The sequence below is a fragment of the Manis pentadactyla genome, chromosome 6 (genome assembly GCF_030020395.1).
Source record: "Manis pentadactyla isolate mManPen7 chromosome 6, mManPen7.hap1, whole genome shotgun sequence".
Lineage (NCBI taxonomy): Eukaryota > Metazoa > Chordata > Mammalia > Pholidota > Manidae > Manis > Manis pentadactyla.
This window is the reverse complement of record NC_080024.1, coordinates 96,476,020-96,503,330: the sequence shown is the minus strand read 5'-3', so window position 1 is coordinate 96,503,330 and position 27,311 is coordinate 96,476,020. Positions and strand designations below refer to the sequence as shown.

General features: G+C 41.0%; 1 protein-coding gene across 5 annotated transcripts in view; it reads right to left on the bottom strand.

The window, feature by feature from the left end:
• The window catches only part of NOL4 (nucleolar protein 4), a 353,984-nt gene that overhangs the window by 50,843 nt on the left and 275,830 nt on the right, over window positions 1-27,311 (bottom strand). For all 5 annotated transcript variants that reach the window (XM_057503972.1, XM_036885429.2, XM_036885440.2 and 2 more), the window contains one exon: window positions 9,368-9,548. In XM_057503972.1, coding sequence (XP_057359955.1) covers window positions 9,368-9,548 — 181 coding nt within the window. The remainder of the gene's footprint in view (window positions 1-9,367; window positions 9,549-27,311) is intronic.

Below are 27,311 nucleotides of genomic sequence, written 5' to 3'. Positions count from 1 at the left end.
TAATTGTCTTAAATGTTTGATATGAAATATTTCTCTTCCAATACTGTGTGCTTCAGGGTATTAGGAGAAAAAGAGAAACTTTAACAACACATCAACTCATCATTCTCACACTTAGCTGGATTTAGTTAAGTTCTCCAAAGAGAAAGAATATTTTACTGTAATGATTTCTTTCACTGAGTCAATTTAATATTCACTGAGCACCAATATAAGCCAGTTACCTACAGACACTGGTGATATGCTAGTCAAAAAGTCACCTTGCCTGACCCCAAACTGAATAGTCTAGTACAGAAAAGAGCACAAACAGGTAGGTTAGATAAGAGATATGCCTTGGGTATCATGAAAACTTAATGATAAAGCAACCCGAGATTATGATGGAGAACATGACAGCTGATGAGTCCACTGCCAGGAGGGCATTCCTGGCACGGGAATGTGAGGACCACAGGGCCAGGCAATGGTATGTGTTATAAGTGATTCATTTCTAAATAATTAGATATGAGGTTTCTTGGGATGTCTAGATCAAGCTGATAGAAAATGATACAAAATCTGAAGCTTGGGGCAAAGCAGAGGGGAGACTGCAGATTTTAGCGTATTCTGCAGTTGAAGCCAGAAGAGCCAGTGGGCTGTGCTCTGAGCAGCAGCATGTAGACGAGAGCATGAAAGGGACACGGGCAGGATGCTAGGAGATCCCAGAGCGGAAGGGCATGTGTGGGGAGCAAAAGCCCAGGAAGGCAACAGGAGAAAAGTGATGTGCGCACAAGGCGGCACGAGAGTCCACCAGCACGGGGGCCGAGGGACTGCGCGGTTCAAGGCTCTAGACAACAAGAGGTCCAGATGAGCCCCAGGAGCCAGGTAGTTATAGGGCAAAGGCCATCTTTAGTCCGGCAAGTGGAATTACTGATAAACTTAACCTGACCAATTTCAGCAAAATGGTACGGAGAGGCCAGTATTAGCAGATTGACAAGTGAACAGTAGATGAGAAGTGAAGATGGTAAATGAACAGACACGCTTATCTGAAAATTTCAGATGAGAAGTGATGTTTCAGCGAATCATACCGCTGGGAACCAGCTCCAGTGTGGGGGCGAGTCTTAGAGCCGAGCTCCTGATGCAAAGCAGCTTTATAGCCAACGGTCCTAAAAGTTAGCCAAGAGCAAAGAAATAATGGATGTAAAGATCGGGTAAACGAGAAATCACCATAGAAGTGTCAGTTACTAAGGTCGTTACACTACAATTTGGTTGTGTTAGGTTTTGGTCTGCTTCTTAGTCCAGTTTTTATCGGAAGTGAAAAACCAACTGGAAGGTCCACCAGTGGAGTTTGTGCAGAGGAAACATCAGCAGTTACCTTGCACATTACGCATGAAATTTACACTGAAGTGACCCAGCAGATAACAGCACAAACCACAACTGCCCTCGTCAGACAGCGCGGGGTGAAGCTCCTGGTAGGGAAAGCATCCTGACGCCCCAGGTCACCAGGGGTGCTTGCTTGCTTCTCATTCCAGCTGAATAATCTGAGGAAGTTCCTTGTACAGACTGTAACTGCTGCATTTTGATAACACTCCAGCATGAAAGTTTGCCAGGTTCAAGAAAATGGAGGGTTTGAAGGGCAGCCTCTCCTGGCTGTGAGGTCTCCCCCGTGGACAGCTTTCCTGTGGCTATGGTCTTTAACATTAAGCAGTTTATAAAACCCCTTCGTCCACCTACAGAACCTTCAAATTCAGCTTATTCTTTCTCGCTCTAACATAAGCCGTCTCCTCTGCTGTCCAATGTATGTGATTCTCTCTGTACCTTTTTGACTTTTGGCACCTAGTGTTACATTTTTTAAAATTCATTCATTCATTATGCTAATATGGCTGAGTGCTTACTACCTGCCTAGCCTTATTCAGGGGAAGGAACAGTGAACAGGAGAACTCTTCTGCTTTCCAGGGGTGCACATCCATCAGGGAAAGCATCGGAAGCCATACACCCCCACGCAGTGAGGTCAGTGCTGCCCTGAAAGTGCCTGCAGCAGAGGCCTGGCTCCCTGGGAGCTGCAGGGTGGCATCATAGAGCGTGGACTCCCCAAGGAAGTGCTGTTTAATCAGTCCTAAAGGACTGATGTTTACACAGAGGAGGAAGAATATTTTACCTCTTTTTGGTCTGTAAGTTCCTTGAGGTCAGTGATTCTGCCTTACCCGCACTTTTTTTCTCAAAAGTACCTGCTATAGACTGAATATTTGCATTCCCCTCAAAATTCACATATCAAAACCTATGCCCACTGTGATGGCATCAGGAGGTGGGCCTAGGCCGTGAGGAGTGGGATGGCTGCCCTCAGAGGGCGCCCCTGTCCCTTCCATGGCGGGGACACGGCAAGGACACAGCTGTCAGAGAGCGAGGATGGGGCCTCTACCCGACACCGGGCCGTGGGTGCTTCGGTCTTAGGCCTCTGCCTCGAGGACTGTGGGAAAGAATGTTTGTTATCCAGGCCGCCCAGCCTGTGGAAATTTTGTTATAGTGCCGCAAACAGGCTAAGAAAGTACCTATTACAGTGATTGGACAATGAGGACCCAAAAATATTTGTTAAATTAAACCCAAGTGCCATTAAGGTGTCTGTGCTGATTCTTCTACCTTCCCATTCTTCTTGGACCACATGCAGGACTCACATCCTTATTGCATTAGCTAAAAGGTCCCACAGGCACTGTCTCCCCTTCAGCCTTTGCCCCCCCTTTGATGCTGCCAAGTCCTATCGGCCTTCTCAGTTTCAATATTAGGTCAGAAATTTGATTGTCTTCATCTGCTTTATAAATTAAGTCAGATGTGTAGCTAATTCAGCTTGGTCTCTTGAAATCTGCTGCTCCCTTCCACACTTTTCAGAAGATCTCTCAAATCCTAAAATCAAGAATTTTCAAACTTAGATTACCTGGGCTTGTCAGCCATTGGGGGTCACATGGCACCTCATACAATGCCAATCTTCTGCTAGATCCTTTTACATTCTCAAGCTTTACGTATATGTATATAGTTTATTTCTCCACAGCTCCAACTCTGTTATAGGGAATGACTGTTCTGATATCCTAGAAATGAACAAATACACTAGGGAGAATACCATTTTAAAAAGTTGGAATGTTTGGGGTTCACAGAATTTATGAAGTCCCCCAAATAAAAGAAGTGGGGGACCAATCAACCTGACTACCTTTCTGTGGTTAAAACAAACATTAAACAAAATCAAACAGCAGCAGCCATTATCAGGCTTCTGGACAGTATGTGTTTTTGAAAGGTATTTAGAGTTCCTATATATATATATACACACACACACATACCACTGCTAAAACTAGAGTCCTTCAGATGTGGGCTAGAGAAATTCTCTCTGGTTTAAGTCTAAAGCTGTTATTTCCCAAGACTAGCCTTTGCATTTTATTTTTTCAGCTCCATTACACTCAGCCCACAGCCATTGCTCAGAGAAAGCAGTGTCATTTTTATTTGCTGCCATTCTAGCTGTTCCACTACTCTGGTTTCTTCTCAGCAGTACAGTCTGTATTGTTCAAAGTTGTTCTTTGCTGTGTCCTTAAGAAATCTGTATTTCATCATAGAAAAGCTATAAGATGAATTAACTAAATGCCAAAAAGTCAGCCTGTGTGACCTTGGGCAAGTCACCTAGGTTTTCTAGCCTGTTTTAAATCTTCATAGTATTAAAAAAATAAACAGAGTGCTATCAAATTACTTCCCAAGTCCCTCTAGATTCTGGCATTCTATCATTCTATGATAGTGGGGTTACTCCGGGGAGGACTTACAGACAAGGTGGACCTCACATAGTACCACTGTATCTACATTAAAACTGCAAGTTGATAAAACCTGCTTTCTATCTGCTTATGCGGCTGCATATCTAGAAGCTACACCAGATTTCCCATGTGGCTTCTGAGCACCCTGAACAATCTATTAAAGGATGGATACCAACGTATTATGATTACATATGTATGTACACGCACTGTGGACCATGCTTCAACGGACAAAGCAGGGATGCTACGAGAGTCATGACAATGCTCAATTCAGACTTGGGATCTGGACTTGAAAGATGAGCGATAAATGAGGGGTGTGGGGGTGAAGAGGCAGGCCAAGGACAGATCCATGTGGGTGGGGCTTGAGGTGCGAAAGGCTGGATAACGCCCTGTTCCTGAGAACAGCGAGTCCCCCAGAAAGGCTTTATATAATGAAATGATGTGATCAGAGTTTCCTTTTCTTAAAGATCATCTTGGTCCCTCTGAAGAATGGGTTGAAGGGCAAGATAAATTTTTGGAACCCTGCTCATTAATAATTCATAGCAAAATTTTTCCTTGATACTCCCTCTCAATTTTTACTTCGAGTGGCCCCAAAGTTCTCTCCTCTCCTCAAAATACTCTCTCGAAATAGCCTCACCCGTCTCCGATCTTTCCTTCTTTGTGTGACTACCCTTCCTCTAGCCTCTTTCATGGAAACACAGTCCTTTCTCCAACTCGATGACATGAACTGTGTCGTCCTCCAGGACCCTGTGCTCAGAGGAGTTGCAGGCGATTTTGTTGTCACTGCCTTGAAATCTTAATTTTTGAACAAGGGGCTCCACATTCTCACTTGGCACTGGGCTCCCAGACTTACTCAGCCATTTCCAGAAAGGTGAGTTGCTCTGGTTGTGTCTGAGATAAGCGGTGCTCTGCCTGCTCTGTGTTCTTCTATGAGGCACTTCCACACCCAAAGCTCTGCCCACTTCTCTTCATTTTCAGTACAACCACCACAATAATCCAGCTTCCATGGCCTTTTTCTGATATTATGGAAGTAACTACTACTAGGCAAAACAGACTTTAAAAATGTTGTTATAAAGAGAGACATTTTACGATGATAAGAGTCAATCCATCAAGAAGATGTAAGACCACAAACGGTATGCGTACCTGACGACGGAGCCCCAAAGTAAAGGCCGCGGAACTGGCGGAACAACGGGCAAAGCAAATGATCCAGCAGCAGGAGTTGGAGACTTCAGGACGCTTCTTTCAGTAACGGGTAAGGAGATGAGGCAGACGGTCCACAAGAACACGGAAACTGAACGCCACCGTCCGTCAGCTCGGCCTCACTCACCACCCACGCACCCCACCTGCAGCAGGTTACATGCGGGACGCCCTCCGACAGCCCGCGACCCGGGTCAGAAAAGAATCTCATGAGCAAAAACGTGAACTTGAAAGAGTTGAAATTATATGAAGTATGTTGTCAGACCACATGGAATAAAGTTAGAAATCATTACAGAAAGAAATTTGGGAAATTCACCAATACATGGCAATTAAACACACTCCTATGTGACATCCTCCTCCTTTTCCCAAAGAAGAAAGGATGGGAGAAATTACAGAACACTTGGAGATAAACGAACACAAAAACACATTATGGGATGCAAATAAAGTCATTCTTAGGAAATTTACAGCTGTGAATGCCTATATGTGAACATTTAAAAAAATACTTCAAATAAATGTTTTAACTTTTCAGCTTAAGACAGGAAAATAAGAGTGAACTAAATTAATCTAAGCAAAATGAGGGAAATAATAAATACAGGAGTAAAAATCAATGAAATAGAGAATAGAAAAAGAACAGAGAAAAATCAACTACCCAAAAGCTTGTTCTTTGAAGGGATCGAGAAAACTGACAAACATTTAGCCAGAATCACCAAGAAAGGGGATACAACTCAAGTGACTAGGATCAGAAATGACAGCGGGGACATCACTGGACCTTCTGAAAATAAGGATTATGAAGGAGTACTGTTAACAATTGTGTCAATAAATAAGACAACTCAATTAAAAAGGTCAAATTCCTGGAATTACACAAACTACCTAACCTGCCTCCAAAAGAAAGACAATATGAGTAAACTTGTAACAAATTAGAGGTTGAGTTAGTGACCAAAAACCTACAGGAAAAGCCAGGTACACACATCACTCCTGAACTCTACTGAACATTTAAAGGATTAATACCACTACCTCACCTCTTCTTCCTAATGGAAAAATACAGAATAATATTCTAAGGAAAACATTCCATCTACATAGCATCACAAAGGGAAATACTTGGCAATAAATTTAACAGAAGTGAAACGCTTGTATTATAAATATAAGACATGGTTGAGAGAAGTTTAGAGAGAGTGAATTAAATAGAAAGACAACCCATATTCAGTCTATTTTCTCAAAATGTTAAACATAGAATTATATGTATGAACCAACTCTACTCTGAGGCATATACCCCAAATAACAGATAATATATGTACATAAACTTGTGCATGTTTCTAGCAGCGTTATCCATAGTAAACCAAAAGGGCTGCCCAAGTGCCCAGCTAATGATGAAGAGCTAAAACCAATGGTGCACCCATAGTACAGGACGTTATTTGGCAAAAATAAAGACTGCTATACTGTAAACCTTGAAAGCATGTTACATGAAAGAAGCCAGCATGAAAGACCACATACTGTGTGATTCTTCATTTATGTGAAATGCTCAGAAGAGGAGACAAATCATATTAGTGCTGACCAGGAGCCACTCCTTCCTTGAGTAGTCACTTCCCTAACAGTGGTTTACAATGTGGCCTCTGATGCCAGATGCCTGTGTTCAAATCCTGCCTCCTCCCTTCTTAATGAGGGATTTGGAGCAAGTCACTCAACTTCTCTGATCCTCACAAAATAGGTTTCAATCATGTTAGTAAAAAGGAATTGCTGTCTTAGCATTATTTTTTGAAGTAGGGGCATGTTCAATTTTATAAAAAGTTCCTCTCAAAGTGCAGTTTCATAGGACTGTATGACGACTAAATGGAGACTGTGCTGAAGTACCGTAAGGACTCAGTAAGGGGTAGGCGTTTTACTAGTTGACATTAAATAAATTTAACAAATGAATGACTTTTAAAATCTAGAAAATGAAGAGTGTGTCAATAGTCTTTACTGAATACATTTTTCCCCATATTTTTTGATTTAGTAGTGAGGTTCAGAACAACCTCTCTGCTCTCACTTATGTAAAATATTAAAGAAGGAAGCACTGGAGTTTCCAGCTTTGCAGACTGGAAGAAGGCTTGGCTTTTGTTTATGCTTTTTTTTCTGGTCTTGGACTTGCTCTTTCCTGCTCAGTCACTGTCCAAATAAAAATAAGATTTGAAAACAGCGGAGAAGGCTCACTAGCTTTTGAAAACCTGAATATACCCTTGAAACTTCATTTTGTCCCACAGTCAGCTGCATTCTCTCTTGCCTTCCATTTGAGGCACAGGGCTTTTGAGTTGGAAGGCAACTGATAAGGACTAGAGCTTAGAGGGCCTTTCAAGGCCCAGCTTTAAGTCAGAATTCCTGAACACATGAGAGCATATTTCCAGGACTGTAAAGGAGAGTGATTTTTTAGAGTGTACACTCATTTGACAATGATAATACAGTCCCCTCCCCCAAATATTAAAAGCCAGCAAACCTAATTCAAATTTTCAAAGTGGTCATTGTTTCCAGGCATCTTCAGTGGAAAAGATAGGAAATACGTTTTTTTTCAAACAAAAAATAAGCTTTCTCACTGATACTACCAATTCCAATATTAGATAATGGAGATTTTGCCTAAACTTATTAATTTTACATCTGTATGTGCTTCGCCCCCTACATTCCACTGAAACCAACACAGTTACAAATTTGCTTTAAACCACAAAACACAGACAACAGGCCCAAAATAATAATATGCTTACTGACAGTAGTTCGAGGTTTTATAATAGACTTGCCTGCTGTGGAGTCAAATCACGATTTTTGAGATCACTTGGGAGAATTCCTCCATATGAGGCTATGCCAATCACTCATTGAACAGATAAAGTCATTTGCATTACTTTTCTTTCAATATTAGTGATTCTTAAAAGCAATTTGTTTCATAATTATGTAAATATGTACATTATTCCAAAGTGAAATTGATGAAGTATAAAAACCAAGTATGTGCAGAGGATTCTGGCTTACATTCCCTTTTCCACACTGTTCTCCCTTCCCTGCCTCTATGTAAACTTCAAGAAAAAATTACATGAATCTTTCTTCAGTGAATGTCGCACACTATAAATTCTTTTCACCACCCAGAATATATAAAGATATTTCCATTACTTTTTATAGCTACATGTTACTCTCTTGCTTGGATGCACCATAAATGAGTCAACCAGCCATCTGCTGATGGACATTTTTCTTGGTAACCTCATTTTTATGGATTTATAAACAACACTACAATGAATAGCCTTGTGCATATATCTTTTTGTATTTTTGCCAGTGTGTCTGTGAGATAAATTCATAGTAAGAGGTTACTAAAGAGATTGCTGGGTCCAATGGTAAATGCACATTTAATTTTGTGGTACTGGCAAACTCCACTCCAACTTTTTGCATTTCTATAATGCATGAGAGCACTCGTGTGCCCCACAGCCTGGATGAAAGAACAGTGTGTTTCTATTTAGACTTTTGCTAATCTGATAGGTAGAAGCTGTACTTGTCTTATTAGGAGTGAGTGGGGTTGAGTAACTTTACCTATATTTAAGGGACACTTGCATTCCTTTCTCTGAGAAGTGTGTGTTTATATTTCTAGCTTTACTTTTTTAATAAACAACTTTGAAAAATCTTTCTTTTCAGAAGACCTTTATGTATTGGTGTATTAACTCTTTGCAGTATAGATAGCTAATAACTTTTCAAATTTATTATTTTTTACCTTGTTTATTGAGTTTTTCATCATGTAAAAGTTACATGTGTGTGTGTGAGATGAAACTTATTTTCCCATGGATTTTAAGTCTAGTGTAGGAAAGCTTTTCCTACAACCCAGTTACAAGAAATTTTATTCCTAATACATGTATGGTTTTACATTACACATTTGGAATTCATTCTGGTATACAAACTCATGAAATTCCTAAAAACTGACCAAGCACAAGCCTATATGAGCTCCAGCACACAGCTCACTACTGGGGGGCCAGTTACTGATGACCTACTGGCTGGAGGGCCACAGGTTGTTTCTATGTGTTCGGTTTTTATGTTCTCAGATATAACGACTGTGTATGTTTCAAGTTAGTAAAATTTCTGGTGCCTGGAATTTCCAATTAAAAACTTCTTTGAATACTGAGTGTGTCATTATTCTTGAAGAATAGTCCATTATGGCTGGTGGCGGGAGGGGAAGAACGTGCAGGCATTTGCTGTTTCTCTAGTTGAGGTTTTTTTTAGTATAAAATAGCCATCATTCTAACAGAGCTGTTGCTTTCAAGAGGTATCCTTGTGCAGAGCTGGACGTTCCATATTAAGCAGTTGTGTTTTTAGCAGATGGGCCCTGACTATTGCTTTTAACAGTATATTCATTTTCTCCTCTCAGCTTTGGAGAGTTGACAACCCTCATACGGACACAAAAAGCACGAAGCAGAACAGAGACTCACCGCTACTGGAGGCGTCGTTCAGACTCAGCAGGCCCCCTCCTAGCCCTCGGTAACTGTGGTGACTGTAGGTCCCGTTCCCGTTGATGTACAGCACCTCCTGCGGGCCCGACGCCGCTGCGGGCGAGCACGTGGCTGGCGCCGCCTCCGGTCTGCACAGCTTGTCGGCTGGCGCAGACTCGTCCTGCAAGGACAACGGCATGCCTTCATCACGCCTGTGCTGCTTCGTGCATAGGACCCGCTTACTGCCACCTGCGTGCCTGCCTTAGTAGACATATATAATCACTCAGCCAGCACACAGGCATGTTTTCAACAGCGCTGCTAAGAACGAAGAAGAGGAAAGCAGAGCAACGGTGTGAGACGGACTGGAGACATAGCGACTGACAGTTTGCAACTGAATTAAAATTACACGAAGTGAGTTGTGCACAGCAGCCAAGAGGTGGAAGCCACCTAAGTGTCCACTGACAGATGGGCAGACAAAAAATATTGGCATATAAATACAGTGGAATATTATTCAGCCTTATTATTATGCAGAAAAGAAAGAAATCCTGTTACTTCCCACAGTGTGGATGAACCTTGAGGACATCATAGGAAGTCAAATACTGTGGTGACACATCTAAGGCAGCTGAACACACAGACACAGAGAGGAGAATGGTGGTCATGAGGGGCTGGGGGACAGCAAGGTGGGCAGCTGCCCACGGGGCGTAGCATTCAGCCTGGCAGGAGGTGTGGTGTGGCGCTGGGGAGTCTTGCATAATGGAGGATGTGGTTGACAATAGTGTACCATAGACTTAGAGATTGCTGGGAAGGTGACTTTCATGTTAAAAATTGTTTTAAATAAGAACTAGCTAGGCTTAAAAAAGTTACATGAAAAATTACAATTCACAAAATTACATTTGCAAAAGTTGACTTTCTTGAAATCTCTTTTTGCAACCTGCTCTCTTTTGCCCTCTTTTTCTTCCCTCCCTTCTGCCTATCTACCCCCTTCTCTTTTTATTTTATATTTATTTTATTTTAGTTGCAGCGGAGCTTAGTGCATGTCGACCCCAGAGTAGGCCCTTCCTGGCACCTGAGTGAGCCCAGGCCTTCCGGCTTAGGGTTTCCTTTCCAGAGCTGCACTGGGGTCTAAAAACTGGGCTTTAAAACTTGTAACCATGTGGAATTGTAAGAACATTGAAATTAAAATTTGCAATAAATAGTGTCTATTTGCAGTAGTAAAACAAATTGAATGTATTTCCCTTCAGTTGAGAGTTTATAACGTCTAAAATACATTCAACATACATGACTTCACTTGCTCACTGCAGTCTTCATCTTATTCCTTTCCTTTTTGTTAAGGAATTATAAACAGATATCTAGGGAATTCTTAGGAATGTTTTTGCCATAACCAGAAGAGTTTTGCAGCTCTTGGAGTACATGTTTAGGGAAACAAGTAATCCAAATACATCTTTCTGTGGTACCAAGCACCAGAAAAAGAGGAAACAGATTCAGCTTGCTTGTGGACCCAGTAGTACTGTTTATTCAGAAATGTCCTCATCTTTCGTGTAATGAAATCACAGCCGAGAACTATGTAGCTATGATTTTGCCCTTCTGACCGATTCAACTCTGCCCATTACATTCAGCAGCAGACCTTAGACACATAACCTATGAGATTCTCAGTTTATCATTTCTAGGTGAGTAAGATTATGAAGTAAACAGCAAAATTTCTCAAAGCAAATTGAACTAAAAATAAGAAAAGAATTTTCCCAGCATCATCTTAAAAAACATATACATGAAGTAACCTCAACTGGGATATGAACTAGAACGTCTGACTGTAATGCCTTCCTGCCATTTAACCCATAGAAATCCCTGGGAGAGTAAATTACTTTAGGGTAATAGTTTTCCTGGGACAAACTGCACTGAAGAAGGGACCCAGATAGAACTAAATTTTGCTGATATCACTGGCTTTGCTGTCGGCTAGGAAGTCAGCACATTCTAGATTCTTCTTCTGTAAATTCTGAGAGTCACTCTTTGCTAGGACAAAGTACTCAAAAAGGTGGGTTTTCAGCTGTGGCTCTCTAAAAGATCAACAAATTCACTACTGATAATAGGACAGAACAATATATGTGGAGACTTTTTGGTATTATGGTGAAATTTTATATCACTGATAGTAAGGGAGCTTAAATAAAATCTAAGACTGAGCACAATATTTCTAGGACTCCTGGTGCTGGAAGCTTTGTGCCACAAAACGCAGGTCTAAGTTCAATAATTGACTCACTCTACTGCGCCTATGAACAAAAATCATTTTAAAAAGTACTATTAGTGGCACAGAAACATAGCAATTATTAGAATCTCAGAATCTGTAACCACTGTCTTCCTATGATGTTACGATGTCCAGGTGAGTGGAAATGCCAGGCAATGATGACTACACCCCATGCAGGGCCCAGGCTGTTATAAAGGTACAAACGGCTCCCCTCCAGGAGTACCAGCTCCCTGCCTGGGACAGAGGCTGTCACTCACATCATTTCTGTTATATATACTCATATGTATGTGCCTCTCACATCATTTATGTTATATATACACATATGTGCACATGATACATCTATATTTCTCTTTACTAGAATACAGACATGTCATACATTCATCAGTTCAAGCTTATTAAATGAGCAAAGCTCATCAGAAGACTGATAGGTGAAATCTGTGATATTTACATGAGTTAATTCTTTTTAAGGCATACAACTTCTATTTCCCACAAAGTAGTAGATTTCAAACTACTCTCGTGGACTATGAGACTTCTGGGGGAGATGCCTCAAGGCGTCCTGAGATGATGGGGTGGGGCGCAGAGATACACCAGGCCCGTCCTCCTCACCCAGACTGGCAGCTCAGCTTTGCTCCACTCCACGCTCACAAAATTCCCACATCTGAAGTAATAAGAAAACCATTGGGCTGTGGATCATTTTTCTCTGTAAAAGATACACAGCCCCTGGAAGTCTGAAAGAGGGCAGAAAATTCTATACTTCAAAGCAATTTGGGAAGGGGCTGGCCTCACACAATTCCACAGTGTGACTTTCCAGTTTCTTGACTGAAAGTAACCTGGACAACATAAGATTTGAATTTGTAGTTTGGGAAAATCGTTGGATCTTCTGAACATACCAGTCTATTTTTCTGTGTTTGGAAAAATTACAAAAAATACTCTCATAGGAGAAGAGTGTCTTAGTGATGAGTAAAAAGAGAGAAGGGAGAAGGTATTGTCTCCATAATATCTTCTCTTTGATTCTTTGTGTAATAGAACTAATTTGTATTATTAAACATGCTATTTTCAAAATTCGCCTCAGTCTTCCATTATTAACTGCTATTCCAAACCACAGTAAACTGCACTGAGTAGGCAGATAGGTAATTCCATTAAATAATCAAAATAGGTCTTGTAGGGCGTCATTTGTATTCAAACACAGATGTGCATTATTAATGTTCTTGGCAGTCCACTATATGTTGAGAAATAAAATATATGGTGATCCCTATAAAATCTAGTCTGTAGTATCTTTTGGGCAGAAGTTTACTGTAAAGTTAATTCATGTTTTTTTCTTGTATGCTTACTATTATTGGTTTCAAAGAAGCACAGATTTTAATGACATGAAGAATAAATATTCGCTGGAGTCACATTTTACTCCATAAGCAACGTGTAATAATCAGGAATCCCCAAAGTTCTCAGTAATGATGGAATGCCCTCTGGATTGCTATGAAGATTATTTTTGAAAGAGGATCATATTAATATGTTACAAGACTGCATCTCTAGGCAATGAGATAAATTTTATTCACCCAAAAAAGAGCCCAACAACAAAATCCTACCCCAGCTTTTATGGAACATACTTCAAATTTTTGAAAAGTAAGAGCCTCAGTGATTGAGTATGAGCACTGGGTAATGGGATTGTTTCGATTCGGATTCTTTGATTACAAATACACAACAGGTTAAAGAAACAGTGACTGCTAGAGCTGGGCTCTGGCCTTATTTAAGCATACCCTTGATTATATAAGTATGCATTAAATATTTTTTTTAATGGGCTTATGGTAGGATGGGCGATTACTTACAGAGGGAGGGCAAGATTGAGAATGGTTTGGAAAAGCAAACATTGTCTACCTGTGACGTTGCACTGACACACTGCTTGAGACGAAGGGCCCTTACCTGTGGGGACCAGACAGGCACAAACGAGTTTGCTGAACCTAATCTGCTATGGGGCCAACAGGCTGAATTCCTACCTAACGGCAGATGCCTAAGGAATCCTATACTCAGTAACTTAGATATTTTTTTAAAAACTGAAATTGAATTGATTCCACCCAATTTTTAAACAACAGGTTTCAAAAAACTGAGAAAGAAAACACTGCATTGCCTTTACTGTATGTCCCAAGAATTCCACTTTTTTTAGACTTTGTATTTTCTACCATCTATTAAATACACTGTTTATTTCCATTAAGTTTTCTCTGTCTATAAGCGGAAAATCTCAATAAGATTTACAGCTAGATTCAATAATCCAGACACCTTCCTCCTGTTTGCCTTTTACCTTATACTGTCATAGCGAGTGGAATTTGCAAGGCCTGGCTGTATCGATATCCAATTACATTTTGAGTCCATCAGTGACACAGTCAGGACACTAGTGAGCCACCTTTTTAAGGTAAGGGAACTCGTGCAGACCTCAAACAAGCTTATCACTGCAAAACTCTGAGCATAGATAACTCGGATGTCAAGTGGCCTGAACATTCTATAAGACTTGATGATTTCTCCTACATGTCCTTTGTAGTCTATATGAAAGAAGCATCATTCTTAAGTTACTGCTCTGAATTTCTCTTTTGATCTATTAGTACAGATGGGGTGAGGGACTGCAATTTATTGCACACAGAAACTACTGAAAATCATCTCTCCTTCCACTTGATAGCAAGTGTTCCAGAACTAAGTACAGTGCTAAGGATTTCCAGGGAAGTTTACAGAAGGTCTGAGACAACCAGAGCTCCCATTTAAACTGCTTTCCAGCTAAGAAGAAAACAGTCTGCACTTACAGTAAGTGTGCTGATTGCTTCGGGTGATGAGAAGTGATTATGAAGGCCCTCCCCACTGCACACATGTGAGTATGTGATACATAACACTCAGGAACTCATTTCCTTCAGACACTTAGGAGCATTCCATCCAGTCTCCTCCACTTGTTGGTATGCAAATGATTAGGAAGCCAACACAGAAAATCATTTTTTGCAAAGATGGTCCCAAACCCACTGAGATAATTAGGAAAGACATGTTTTGACTAAATCCTCATAGCCTAATGATTAAATTGGAAATAACAGAGAAGCTAGATTAGTTTGTTTCTGAAACCAAAATCACAGCGGGACAGCTATTCCTAGAGTTTTATCAAATTCTTCAAAGAACAGGTGCATGTTAACAAACTCTATTTGCAGCAGTATTTACACACACACACTCACATGCTTTTACAGACAGTAATGGCTTGAGAACTATTGGCTTAAAGAAACATACACAATAAACATGGTCCCCATCCAGCAAGTTCACTGCAAAGCCATCTACTTTAAAGTTCTTTCCAATGGCCACTGTTTGATTGCTAAAAATGAAGTAGTAGAGACTTACCATTTTTAAATTGCAACTTTAATGTTGCACTCTGCCATTTACATATTTACCCAAAAATCAAATATAAAAAGTAAATTTTTCTATAGGTTTCTAGCACTCAAATTTGAGTTCCTTTGTGAATACGACCAAAATGGAAATTTAAAAGCAGCGTTCTTTGAAGTTCTCAAATCTGATGGCAGATACAAAATTTTGTATTCCCGAAATCCCCCTCCAGAAGCAGCACCATGGTTTCCAGGGAGTGTGACCACCACGAGGGTCATCAGCTGGGCTGGCTCGCTCCCTGCTGCTGGGGAAGCCGCAGTGGGAGACCCTGGCGGAAGCGCAGAGATACGGGCGCTGGGGTACTGATCTCCCAGGATCCCTTCCTGCCGCCGTGGTCTGGCAGCAGCAGTATTTGCAGCCCAGAACCTGGATGCCATCAGACAGCCCCTCTTCCAGGGCTTCGCTCCTTGACTGACTCTGCCGCTGGCGTCCTCCATGGCTCCCCAAGGCCTCTCTCACTCGCCGGGCCTCGGGTGCTTCCACTCTTCGCAGTTCCCTTAGTCCGCCTCACACCCATTTATAGTCTCTTTATTAAACAGTCTTCAGTCACTCTTTTGAACATGTTCTCTGTCCCTTGCTGGGGCCCAGAGGGCCACAGAGCTCTTCACTACAAGCCAAAGGGAATGACGAATTACTTTTCCATCTAAATTTTTATTTCCTCCGTATTATCTCTTCTGTGAGTGTGTTTGCATTCTAAGCCATGACTTCTAATTGGCTTGTATTCCAAGCTACTATTACTAAGCTTCCCCAGATTCTCCAACACAGCCATAAAGCACATCATCAAATCCATGTGGCATCCCATTCACCCTGTATTTCCCTGCACACCTCGCTCCTGGAACTCTACCCTCTTGTTCCGATCTGCAAAGATCATTTTGTAGGCATGCTGCGCATCACTGTCCCCGATGCCCTCTCATCTGTACCTGCTCTTCTTGATTCAGTGGCTTCTTCCTTGATTTATGCTCTTTTCCAGTGGAGAATACAATCCTGTAAGTTTCTGAGAAAGACTATATGGGAGATAAGTACCAGAAACATAAATTATTTTTGCTCTTCAGCTTGATTGGTAATTTGGCTGCATGTAGAATATTCCTTAGAATTTTGCAGGTTTTACTCCCATATTGTTAATTGTTGAAAGAGTTTTTGCTGGTTGATGCCCTTTGGTTTTCTGATCCTTTATATGTGAAGTTTCTATCTTTCTCCCTAGAGTGTTTAAGATCCACTCTTTACGAAGGTGTCTGGAACTTTCATGATAACGTTGTTAACATAGGTCATTACTTTGCATTTACCATCCTGATACCTTTATGTGCCCTTTCATTCTCTTGGTACGTGTTCTTCAGTTCTCAAAAATGTTTTTTTCTTTTTTTTAAAATAATTTCTTCCTTTTCTCTTTCTCTTATTAGTCAGATGTTGGCCCTCCTATTTTGATCCTTTTGAAATATCCTTTCTACTTATTTTCCATTCTTCGTCTTATGTTTCAGTTTGAATAATTTCTCAAATGATCTTTCAATCCTAAACGTTTTTTGACTCTGATATATGTATTTTTATTCCAAGAGTTTGATTTTGTTTATTGTTCTTTAACCATTCAGCCTTATTTCAAGGAAATACTTTATTTAAAAATCTAAGGTATGGATTGTGTTTTGCCTCGAATTTTCTCTTTCCTTTGCTCCTGATAGCTGAGTGCCAGGATCCATACTTCTTTTCCTTTCTGGCTTCTAAGTTTTTGAGAGAAGGACTCGAGTACTCTGAATGGAGGGAGGAAGAGGCTGTTTCCATCCTGGAGCTGTGGAAAGCACCTCCAGCAGACACACAACCTTCAGTTCAATGGATTTATCCTGCCACTTTCAGCATACGGGTGCTGCTCAACCTTAAACGTCTCATCTCCGACTTGGGCAGGAAGAAGAGATCCCCTGGTAATACAGAATTGGGGATGGGACCTAGGGTCTAATAACAGCTCAGATTCACTGAATCAACTGTCCTCTTTACATGTTCCTGCCACTCTGCTTTCTGTGTGCCTGGGACTCTCAGTTCTCAGACCTTCCAGGGCCCACGAGAAATGGATGGGTTCTTATTAGTATCTCCTGAGAGTCACCTGGATTTCCATTTCCCCAAAATGAGCTGGAATCTCTTATCCTTTCTTGAGTATTTATTCATTTATCTCCTTGTAGATCTAAACTCTTTATATTCACTTATAATCTTTGCAGTGAGATTTTGGAAGGAAGTAGAGATAAAGGTGAGGATTCAATTCCCATGTCAAAAGACATGTACTCTTTGATACTTTAATGTATTACATTACAAGGAGGGAAACTGTGAAGTTACACAGTATGTTTAGGATTTGCAAAGCTACCTGAGGTGTATCTCTCTATCTCAGATTCTTGTCACTTGAAATGGTTTAATACATGAGAAGGCAAACTCTACCTGAAAGTTCTGTCTGACAGAAAAATTTATTTTAAATATGATCACACTCTTTCTATCATAATGGCCAGGTAAGTCAGTCAAGGTTATAATTTAAACATTTTAAAACTGGCTAAAAGTGGCAGGAAACAACTCATGCTAAAATTACCTCATTTCCTTTGTGAAAGGACTATTAAGAAGGTGGATCACAGTGATCTTGTAGACACAGGCCAAGGCACGTGACAAGATCCAGTGGCTGTGCTGGAAGCGCCCTGAGGGTGGCCCTTGCCTACCTGGACCACAGCGAGGTCTCTAGAAGGGTTTTGCCCTAAGCACTTGCTATTCAGTATTTAAATGGAGACAGAAAAGTACACTGATAGGTTTGGGTAATAACAAGAAACAGGATGTGCAAAGGAGGGGGAGGCTGACAAGTATACAGAGTAACAGCTTCGGGACTAGAGCCATTTCACTACAGGCTCTTGTAGCAGATGGATTAACAGGGCTGGAATCACATCTTACACTTATGTCTAAAATATTACTATACTCACAAAGTGAGGAAGAAATGCTGTAACGTTAGCCTATGAAAAATGTACAGTTGTAATTAGCTAAAACGTATATTACAAAATTAGCTAAAAAGGAAATACAAAAAAAAGTATTTATTGAGCACATACAATGTGCATGACACGAAGTTGTACTAAATGATAGAGACAGGATACAACCTGCTTCCCACGAGCTTGTGTGTCATCAGGGGAAACAGATCATACTTTAAAATTCTTTAATTATAACTGACTTAAGTCTAAGAAAAGAGAAAAAATACTAGGAATGCATATAACAGAGAACCTAACATATGAAGGAAGGAAGTAAAAAATAACTAATGCCATCTTCACTTCACAAAAGTGTGTAATACCTGGGATGCTGAACTGCTGGCACTTAATTATTCCTTGAAAAAGAATGATGCTGGCTCAGGGAGAGAGAGAGAAATATTATTTATATTATCATGTAATACTTGAGTATTTTTGCTGGGAATGATGCTATTGACTGTCACATTATCTCAAGCCACACAGCTTCCCAATGAATTAGATACTATTAAGTTCTCATTTTTATAGACAGAAAAAACAGAGGCACCAAGGCTACTAGGTGACTTATACAAGTTCAGATAACGGTAAGTACAGGAACTGAGATGGAGAGTTGGGACCAGAACCTGCAGGCATGCCCCACCGTGCTGAGCTGAGCACGTGGAACCTGCCCGGGCGGCACCTGTGTGCCATCTAGGCGGAACCCTCCAGGTGTGAGACGCCAGCTGCTGGAGGATCTCAGAGCTCTGGAGTGAGGTAAAGGGACCGGAGCTATTTAACAAGAGAATGAATATTAATGTGTTCGTTGGCCAGGTAATATCTCTGTAGGCTCATTCTGTCCAACACTGCGGGGAGTCCTTATGGGTGCCTCAGTGAGAGGAGATTGGAGCCCAACACAGATCTTACTACTCAGAGCTCCACAGTGTAAGCTGACTTTGTTAGGAAATTAAGGACACAAAAGGTAAAAAAGGAGAAGTGGCTAGCTATATCCTTTTAATACCCAATGCTTATTCAATATGAAACAATGAAACTGAAGTGAGAAATTTTTTAAATAAAAATATTCAACTTTCTTATCTGTTTACCTAATAAACAATATTTATTATGATGGATGCTAAATACTAAGGTTTTTCTGGCATGCCTAGTATTAAATATATCTATTTTTAGGTATATTTCCAAATGTTTATAAAAAAATTTTCAAGCTTGTTTTTTAATCTTTCAAAATTTACTAAACTGTCTTAAACTATAGTTTCAAATACTAACATCATCCAATTATTAAGGAAGGGGTGTTTTATTCTAAAATAGCCTTGAAAATAAAATTACACAAGACAGAAACTAATGGACCTGCCCAGGATATTTGTCCTTGAATTTGGCCTCCCCTTCACTTCAAACCTCCCTGGGACAGGACTGGCTCTGCTTGGACCCAAGCACTGTGCAGGAAGTTGCACTGGCTGATAAGCAGGTTTTTCATTTTAATACAAACTCAGCAAGGCAATTAAAACTGTCTAATCTCCAGGAGCCTACATTTTGCAAATGAACCACAACTTTCTTTCCTATCCCTTTGCCTTTTGGGCTGTTGCGGAGGAGTGCCAGGATACCCCCCCCCATGTGACTGGGGCACAGTGGGTAAGGGTGCCCACCTCCAGCAGGTGCTCATCCTGAGTGGCAGTGAACCGCGGGGCCCGCAGCCATCTCATGTCCCGGTGTGCTGGGGGCAGAGCGGCACCGATCTCCCCGCCCAGCAGAACCCCCCACGCAGGGCTCTGCTGCTCTTGTACAGCTCTGGGGACTGCAGAGCATTTAACACCAGCCCCAGGATGCAGAGCGGCCCCTGAGCTCCTCGCCGACTCTTCTAGAGGAGGGCCTGCATCCGAGGTGGGTCCCTTCAGGTCTTCCTGCCTCTGTCACTGCTGCCCGTGCTGCCAAGTTTTCATGAGTGGAGGGCCCTCGGGGCACTTCATCCCAGGCACCCTTCATTTTAAAAGACTTCATTTCCTGGTCTGCCTTATAAATGTCTCACAATTCTCACTGAGCTCTCTGGTCCCATTTTTAAACTAAACACATCTTCGCTGTGGCCAAACATAAATAATGAGCTTACCAGTTTGGGGACTCAGAGGCCCATCTTCCCTCTGAACTAACCAGGAGCAGCAGGCGGTTCAGTTTCCAATGACACAGAGACCCAGGGCAGAGGTGGGCAAGCAGCCACGGCCTGACGCCCCCCCAGTGTTCTGTACCATGCAAGGCTGCTGGATTCATGCAGCTCATAGAAATCACACACATTTAAGGAATAAAAAAGGAATAGACCGACATGAGACAGAGATTAAAGATGGCATCATGAGAGGAGAGACAGAGGCTTCCTCCTAAAACTGGATACAATTAGAAAATATAGTTGGTGCAACTAATCCTGAGAGAGCAATAGGAGAGAGGACGGTACGAGACTGCATACACCTGGAGAAAAGAGCAGACCTCATGGAACAGAGTAATGTACCAGAGCTGTGGCTCTGCGGGACCCGAGCCCCTCCCCCACCCCAGCTCACCAGCAGGAGGAAGACAAATGGAGCAGGGAGGGAGTGGAAGGCTTGGGACTGCTGAATACCTAGCTCCGGAGATCTGCGCTGGAAGCACAAACCTACATTTCATGGTGCTTTCACGATAGTCGAGTGATTACGGGGTTGGAAAGCTGGGACAGGCGGAGTTCCTGGGGAGACTGGGATTCCGGCTGCTTGTGGACAGCAGGGATCCATATCCAGCTACACTGGGACAAAAGCTTATATCTGTGCGCTCCGCCCACTGGTTCAGGTAGTGGAGACAGGCGCAGCAGCCAGGAGGTGGGGAACAGCTCCTTTCTCCCCCCAGGCACCCATACTGCCCCCTGCAACACCTGACATTGCTTCAGGGGCTGAGCAGCTCCAGAATAGAGCTTCTGGACACTAGAGGATGCCATATACAAACATGAAGCACCAAAGGAACCTGGTCCAGAGTAAAATTACTAATACAACTCCTGAGAAAGATTTAAATGCTATGGACCTCATGACTCTTCCTGAAAGGGAGTTCAAAATGAAAATCATCAACATGCTAATAGAGGTAAGGAAAGACATCCAAGAACTCAGGAATGAATTCAGGTCAGAGATCCAATCATTGAACAGCATAATGGAGGGTATTAAAAGCAGGTTGGACACAATGGAGGAGATGATAAATGAAATAGAAACTAGAGAAGAGGAATACAAAGAAGCTGAGGCACAGAGAGAAAAAAAGATCTCTAAGAATGAAAGAATATTGAGAGAACTGTGTGACCAATTCAAACGGAGCAATATTCACATTATAGGGATACCAGAAGAAGAAGAAGAGAGAGAAAGGGATAGAAAGTGTCTTTGAGCAGGTAGCTGCTGAAAACTTCCCCAATTTGGGGAAGGAGATAGTCTCTCAGACCACAGAGATCCACAGATCTTCCAACACAAGGGACCCAAGTAAGACAACACCAAGACACATAGTAATTAAAATGGAAAAGATCAAGAATAAGGATAGACTGTTAAAAGCAGCCAAAGACAGAAATAAGATCACATACAAAGGAAAGCCCATCAGGCTAACATCAGACTTCTCAGCAGAAACCTTACAGGCCAGAAGGGAGTGGCATGATGTATTTAATGCCATGAAGCAGAAGGGTCTGGAACCAAGATTACTTTATCCGGCAAGGTTACAATTTAAGTTTGAAAGAGGGATTAAACAGTTTACAGATAAGCAAATGCTGAGAGAATTTACCTCCCACAAACCATCTCTACAGTGTATTTTGGAGTGACTGCTGTAGATGGAAGTGTTCCTAAAGTTGAATAGCTGTCACCCCTGGTAATAAAACCACAGTAAAGAAAGTAGAACAGCTAATTACTAAGCAAATGCAAAATTAAATTAACTATCCCCAAAGTCAATCAAGGGATAGACAAAAAGTACAGAATATGATACCTAATATATAAAGAATGGAGGAGGAAGAAAAAGGAGGAGAAACAGAAAAGAACCTTTAGATTGTGTTTGTAACAGCATACTAAGTGAGTTGAGTTAGACTCTTAGATAGTAACGAAATTGACCTGGAACCTTTGGTAACCCTGAATCTAAAGCCTGCAATGGCAATAAGTACATACCTATCAATAATCACCCTAAATATAAATGGACTGAATGCACCAATCAAAAGACATAGAGTAACTGAATGGATAAAAAAACAAGACCCATCTATATCCTGCTTACAAGAGACACACCTCAAACCCAAAGACATGCACAGACAAGGGATGGAAACAGATATTTCATGCAAACAAAAGGGAGAAAAAAGTAGGTGTTGCAGTACTACCGTCAGACAAAATAGACTTCAAAACAAAGAAAGTCACAAGAGATAAAGAAGGACATTACATAATGATAAAGGGCTCAGTCCAACAAGAGGATACAACCATTATAAATATATATGCACCCAACCCAGGAGCACCAGCATATGTGAAACAAATACTAACAGCACTAAAGGAGGAAATAGAATGCAATACATTCATTTTAGGAGACTTCAACACACCATTCACTCCAAAGGACAGATCCACCAGACAGAAAACAAGTAAGGACACAGAGGCACTGAACAACACACTAGAACAGATGGACATCTATAGAACTCTACATCCAAAAGCAACAGGATACACATTCTTTTCAAGTGCACATGGAACATTCTCCAGAATAGACCACATACCAGGCTACAAAAAGAGCCTCAGTAAATTCAAAAAGATTGAAATTCCACTAACCAACTGTTCAGACCAAAGGTATAAAACTAGAAATAAATTGTACAAAGAAAGCAAAAAGGCTCACAAACACATGGAGGCTTAACAACATGCTCCTAAATAATAAATGGATCAACGACCAAATTAAAATAGAGATCAAGGAATATAGAAACAAATGACAACAACAACACAAAGCCCCAACTTCTGTGGGATGCAGCAAAAGCAGTCTTAAGAGGAAAGTATACAGCAATCCAGACATATTTAAAAAAAGAAGAACAAACCCAAATGAATAGTCTAACATCACAATTATCAAAATTGGAAAAAGAAGAACAAATGAGGCATAAAGTCAGCAGAAGGAGGGACATAATAAAGATCAGAGAATAAATAAATAAAATTGAGAAGAATAAAACAATAGAAAAAAATCAATGAAACCAAGAGCTGGTTCTTTGGGAAAATAAACAAAATAGATAAGCCTCTAGCCAGACTTATTAAGAGAAAAAGAGAATCAACACACATCAACAGAATCAGAAATGAGAAAGGAAACATCATGATGGACCCCACAGAAATACAAAGAATTATTAAAGAATACTATGAAAACCTATGTGCTAACAAGCTGGAAAACCTAGAAGAAATGGACAACTTATTAGAAAAATACAACCTTCAAAGACTGACCAAGGAAGAAACAGAAAATCTAAACAAACTAATTACCAGCAACAAAACTGAAGCGGTAATCGAAAAACTACCCAAGAACAAAACCCACAGGCCAGATGGATTTACCTAGGAATTTTATCAGACATAGAGAGAAGACATAATACCCATTCTCCTTAAAGTTTTCCAAAAAACAGAAGAGGAGGGAATACTCCCAAACTCATTCTATGAAGCCAGCATCACCCTAATACCCAAACTAGGCAAAGACCCCACTAAAAAAGAAAATTAGAGACCAATATCCCTGATGAACATAAATGCAGAAATACTCCACAAAATATTAGCAAACCAAATTCAAAAATACATCAAAAAGATCATACACCATGACCAAGTGGGATTCATCTCAGGGATGCAAGGATGGTACAACATTTGAAAACCCATCAACATCATCCACCACATCAACAAAAAGAAGGACAAAAACCACAGGATCATCTCCATAGATGCTGAAAAAGCATTTGACAGAATTCAACATCCATTCATGATAAAAACTCTCAACAAAATGGGTATAGAGGGCAAGTACCTCAACATAATAAAGACCATATATGATAAACCCACAGCCAACATCATACTGAACAGTGAGAGACTGAAAGCTTTTCCTCTGAGATCAGGAACAAGACAGGGATGCCCACTCTCCCCACTGTTATTCAACATAGTTCTGGAGGTCCTAGCCACGGCAATCAGACAAAACAAAGAAATACAAGGAATCCAAATTGGTAAAGAAGAAGTTAAACTGTCACTATTTGCAGATGACATTATATTGCACATGTACATAAAAAACCCTAAAGACTCCACTCCAAAACTACTAGAACTGATATTGGAATACAGCAAAGTTGCAGGATAAAAAATTAACACACAGAAATCTGTGGCTTTCCTATACACTAACAATGAACTAATAGAAAGAGAAATCAGGAAAACAATTCCATTCACAATTGCATCAAAAAGAATAAAATACCTAGGAATAAACCTAGCCAAGGAAGTAAAAGACCTATACTCTGAAAACTACAAGTAACTCTTAAGAGAAATTAAAGAGGTCACTAACAAATGGAAACTCATTCCATGCTCTTGGTCAGGAAGAATTAATACCATCAAAATGGCCATCCTGCCCAAAGCAATATACAGACTCGATGCGATGCCTATCAAATTACCAACAGCATTCTTCAATGAACTGGAACAAATAGTTCAAAAATTTATATGGAAACACCAAAGACCCTGAATAGCCAAAGCAATCCTGAGAAGGAAGAATAAAGTGGGGGGGATCTCACTCCCCAACTTCAAGCTCTACTACAAAGCCACAGTAATCAAGATAATTTGGTACTGGCACAAGAACAGAGCCACAGACCAGTGGAATAGAATAGAGACTCCAGACATTAACCCAAACATATATGGTCAATTAATACATGATAAAGGAGCCACGGACATACAATGGGGAAATGACAGTCTCTTCAACAGATGGTGCTGGCAAAACTGGACAGTTACATGTAAGAGAATGAAACTGGATTACTGTCTAACTCCATACACAAAAGTAAATTCAAAATGGATCAAAGACCTGAATTTAATCCATGAAGCCATAAAACTCTTAGAAAAAAACATAGGCAAAAATCTCTTAGACATAAATATGAGTGACTTCTTTATGAACATATCTCCCCAGGCAAGGGAAACAAAAGAAAAAATGAAAAAGTGGGACTATATCAAGCTGAAAAGCTTCTGTATAGCAAAGGACACCATCAATAGAACAGAAACGTACCCTACAGAATGGAAGAATATATTCATAAATGACAGATCTGATAAAGGGTTGACATCCAAAATACTTAAAGAGCTCATGTACCTCAACAAACAAAAAGCAAATAATCCAATTTAAAAAATGGGCAGAGCTGCTGAACAGACAGTTCTCCAAAGAAGAAATTCAGATGGCCAACAGACACATGAAAAGATGCTCCACATTGCTAGTCATCAGAGAAATGCAAATTAAAACCACAGTGAGATATCACCTCACACCAGTAAGGATGGCCACCATCCAGAAGACAAACAACAACAAATGTTGGTGAGGATGTGGAGAAAGGGGAACCCTCCTACACTACTGGTGGGAATGTAAATTAATTCAACCATTGTGGAAAGTAGTATGGAGGTTCCTCAAAAAGCTCAAAATAGAAATATCATTTGACCCAAGAATTCCACTTCTAGGAATTTACCCTAAGAATGCAGCAGCCCAGTTTGAAAAAGACAGATGCACCCCTATGTTTATCACAGCACTATTTACAATAGCCAAGAAATGGAAGCAACCTAAGTGTCCATCAGTAGATGAATGGATGAAGAAGATGTGGTACATATACACATGGAATATCATTCAGTCATAAGAAGGAAACAAATCCTACCATTTGCAGCAAGATGGATGGAGCTAGAGGGTATCATGCTCAGTGAAATAAGCCAGGCGGAGAAAGACAAATACCAAATGATTTCACTCATCTGTGGTGTATAAGAACAAAGAAAAAACTGAAGGAACAGAACAGCAGCAGAATCACAGAACCCAAGAATGGACTAAGAGTTACCAAAGGGAAAGGGACTGGGGAGGAAGGGTGGGAAGGGAGGGATAAGGGCAGGGAAAAAGAAAGGGGTCATTACGATTAGCATGTACAATGTGGGAGGTCACAAAGAGGGATGTGCAACAGAGAAGACAAGTAGTGGTTCTACAGTGTCTTACTATGCTGATGGACAGTGACTGTAATGGGGTTTGTCTGGGAGACTTGGTGAAGGGGGAGTCTAGTAAACATAATGTTCTTCATGTAATTGTAGATTAATGATAACAAAAGGAATTTAAAAAAAGGAATAGACCTTAATTCAGAGTTGGTGAAGGACTAGGTTTGTAATTCAGCTTGTCTGATTTACACTCGCATATTCTTACTTATATATGTATTATTTCTAATACAGCAAGAACCTCTCAAGGACAAAACCACATATTCTTTCATGCTAAAATATAGAAGAGTCAAGTTTAAGTAGCTTTCTTATTCCTATTATTTTAACATAGTTTTCTCCTCCACCATAGAAAAGTGTAGGTGAAATAGTATCTGGAAGGAGTCAAACATCTAAAGACTATCTTATTTGTTATCCTAGTTTTTTTCAAAGGGTTAGCAAAGCTTTAATTTTTAAAGAAAAAAATCTGCCCTTCAAGTTTGGGTGATAAAAGACTGAGCCAACACTAGGGAAATCAGAGTCTTGATGTGTCACTACAGGCAGAAAACAGCTGCCTCCAGAGTCCAGGCAAAGCGAAACTGAGTGGGGGGGTTCGGCTCCGGGCAAGAGGGAGCTGCGGGCAGTGGTGAATTCACGAGGCATGCCCGCTGAGGGGCATTCAAACGCCAGCATTTTATAGCTGCGTCGAGGCCCGATAAAGGCTTCTGCCGTCTGCTACCTGCCTGTATACTTCTGATATACACGAGTTCAGTGGACTGAGAAATGAATGACCGATTTTTCTTTCTTTCTTTTCAGAATTCTGGAGCAGTGCTCTCCTGGCTTGTGGAGGTGAGCCTTGTGCTGCGATGCCGGAGTGTAGTGAATTATTCCCCCACGTGCTGGTGAGACCTAGTGAATGTGATTCATCTCCACACTGGACTCGGCGATACGCCAGTAGCCCCGCCCCAGGGCCCTCATATGGGGATCCTGAGTCGCTAGATAAAAAAACATCTACTACATTTACCTCCCACCTGAGTTTCGGAGAACCTGGTGCCCCAATACATCAGAAAGGCAGAGACGCAGGCCTCTCCTTCCCCTGACAGGGCCGCTCAGGCGGGGCCGGACGAAGGGACAGGGAGCCAGGCAGCCCGGATACTCATCCCTGTGTCTTGCACAGGGTGAATCTGGGCTGTTAATGTGTGCGCCTTCAAGTGAAGATATAGCTTTTC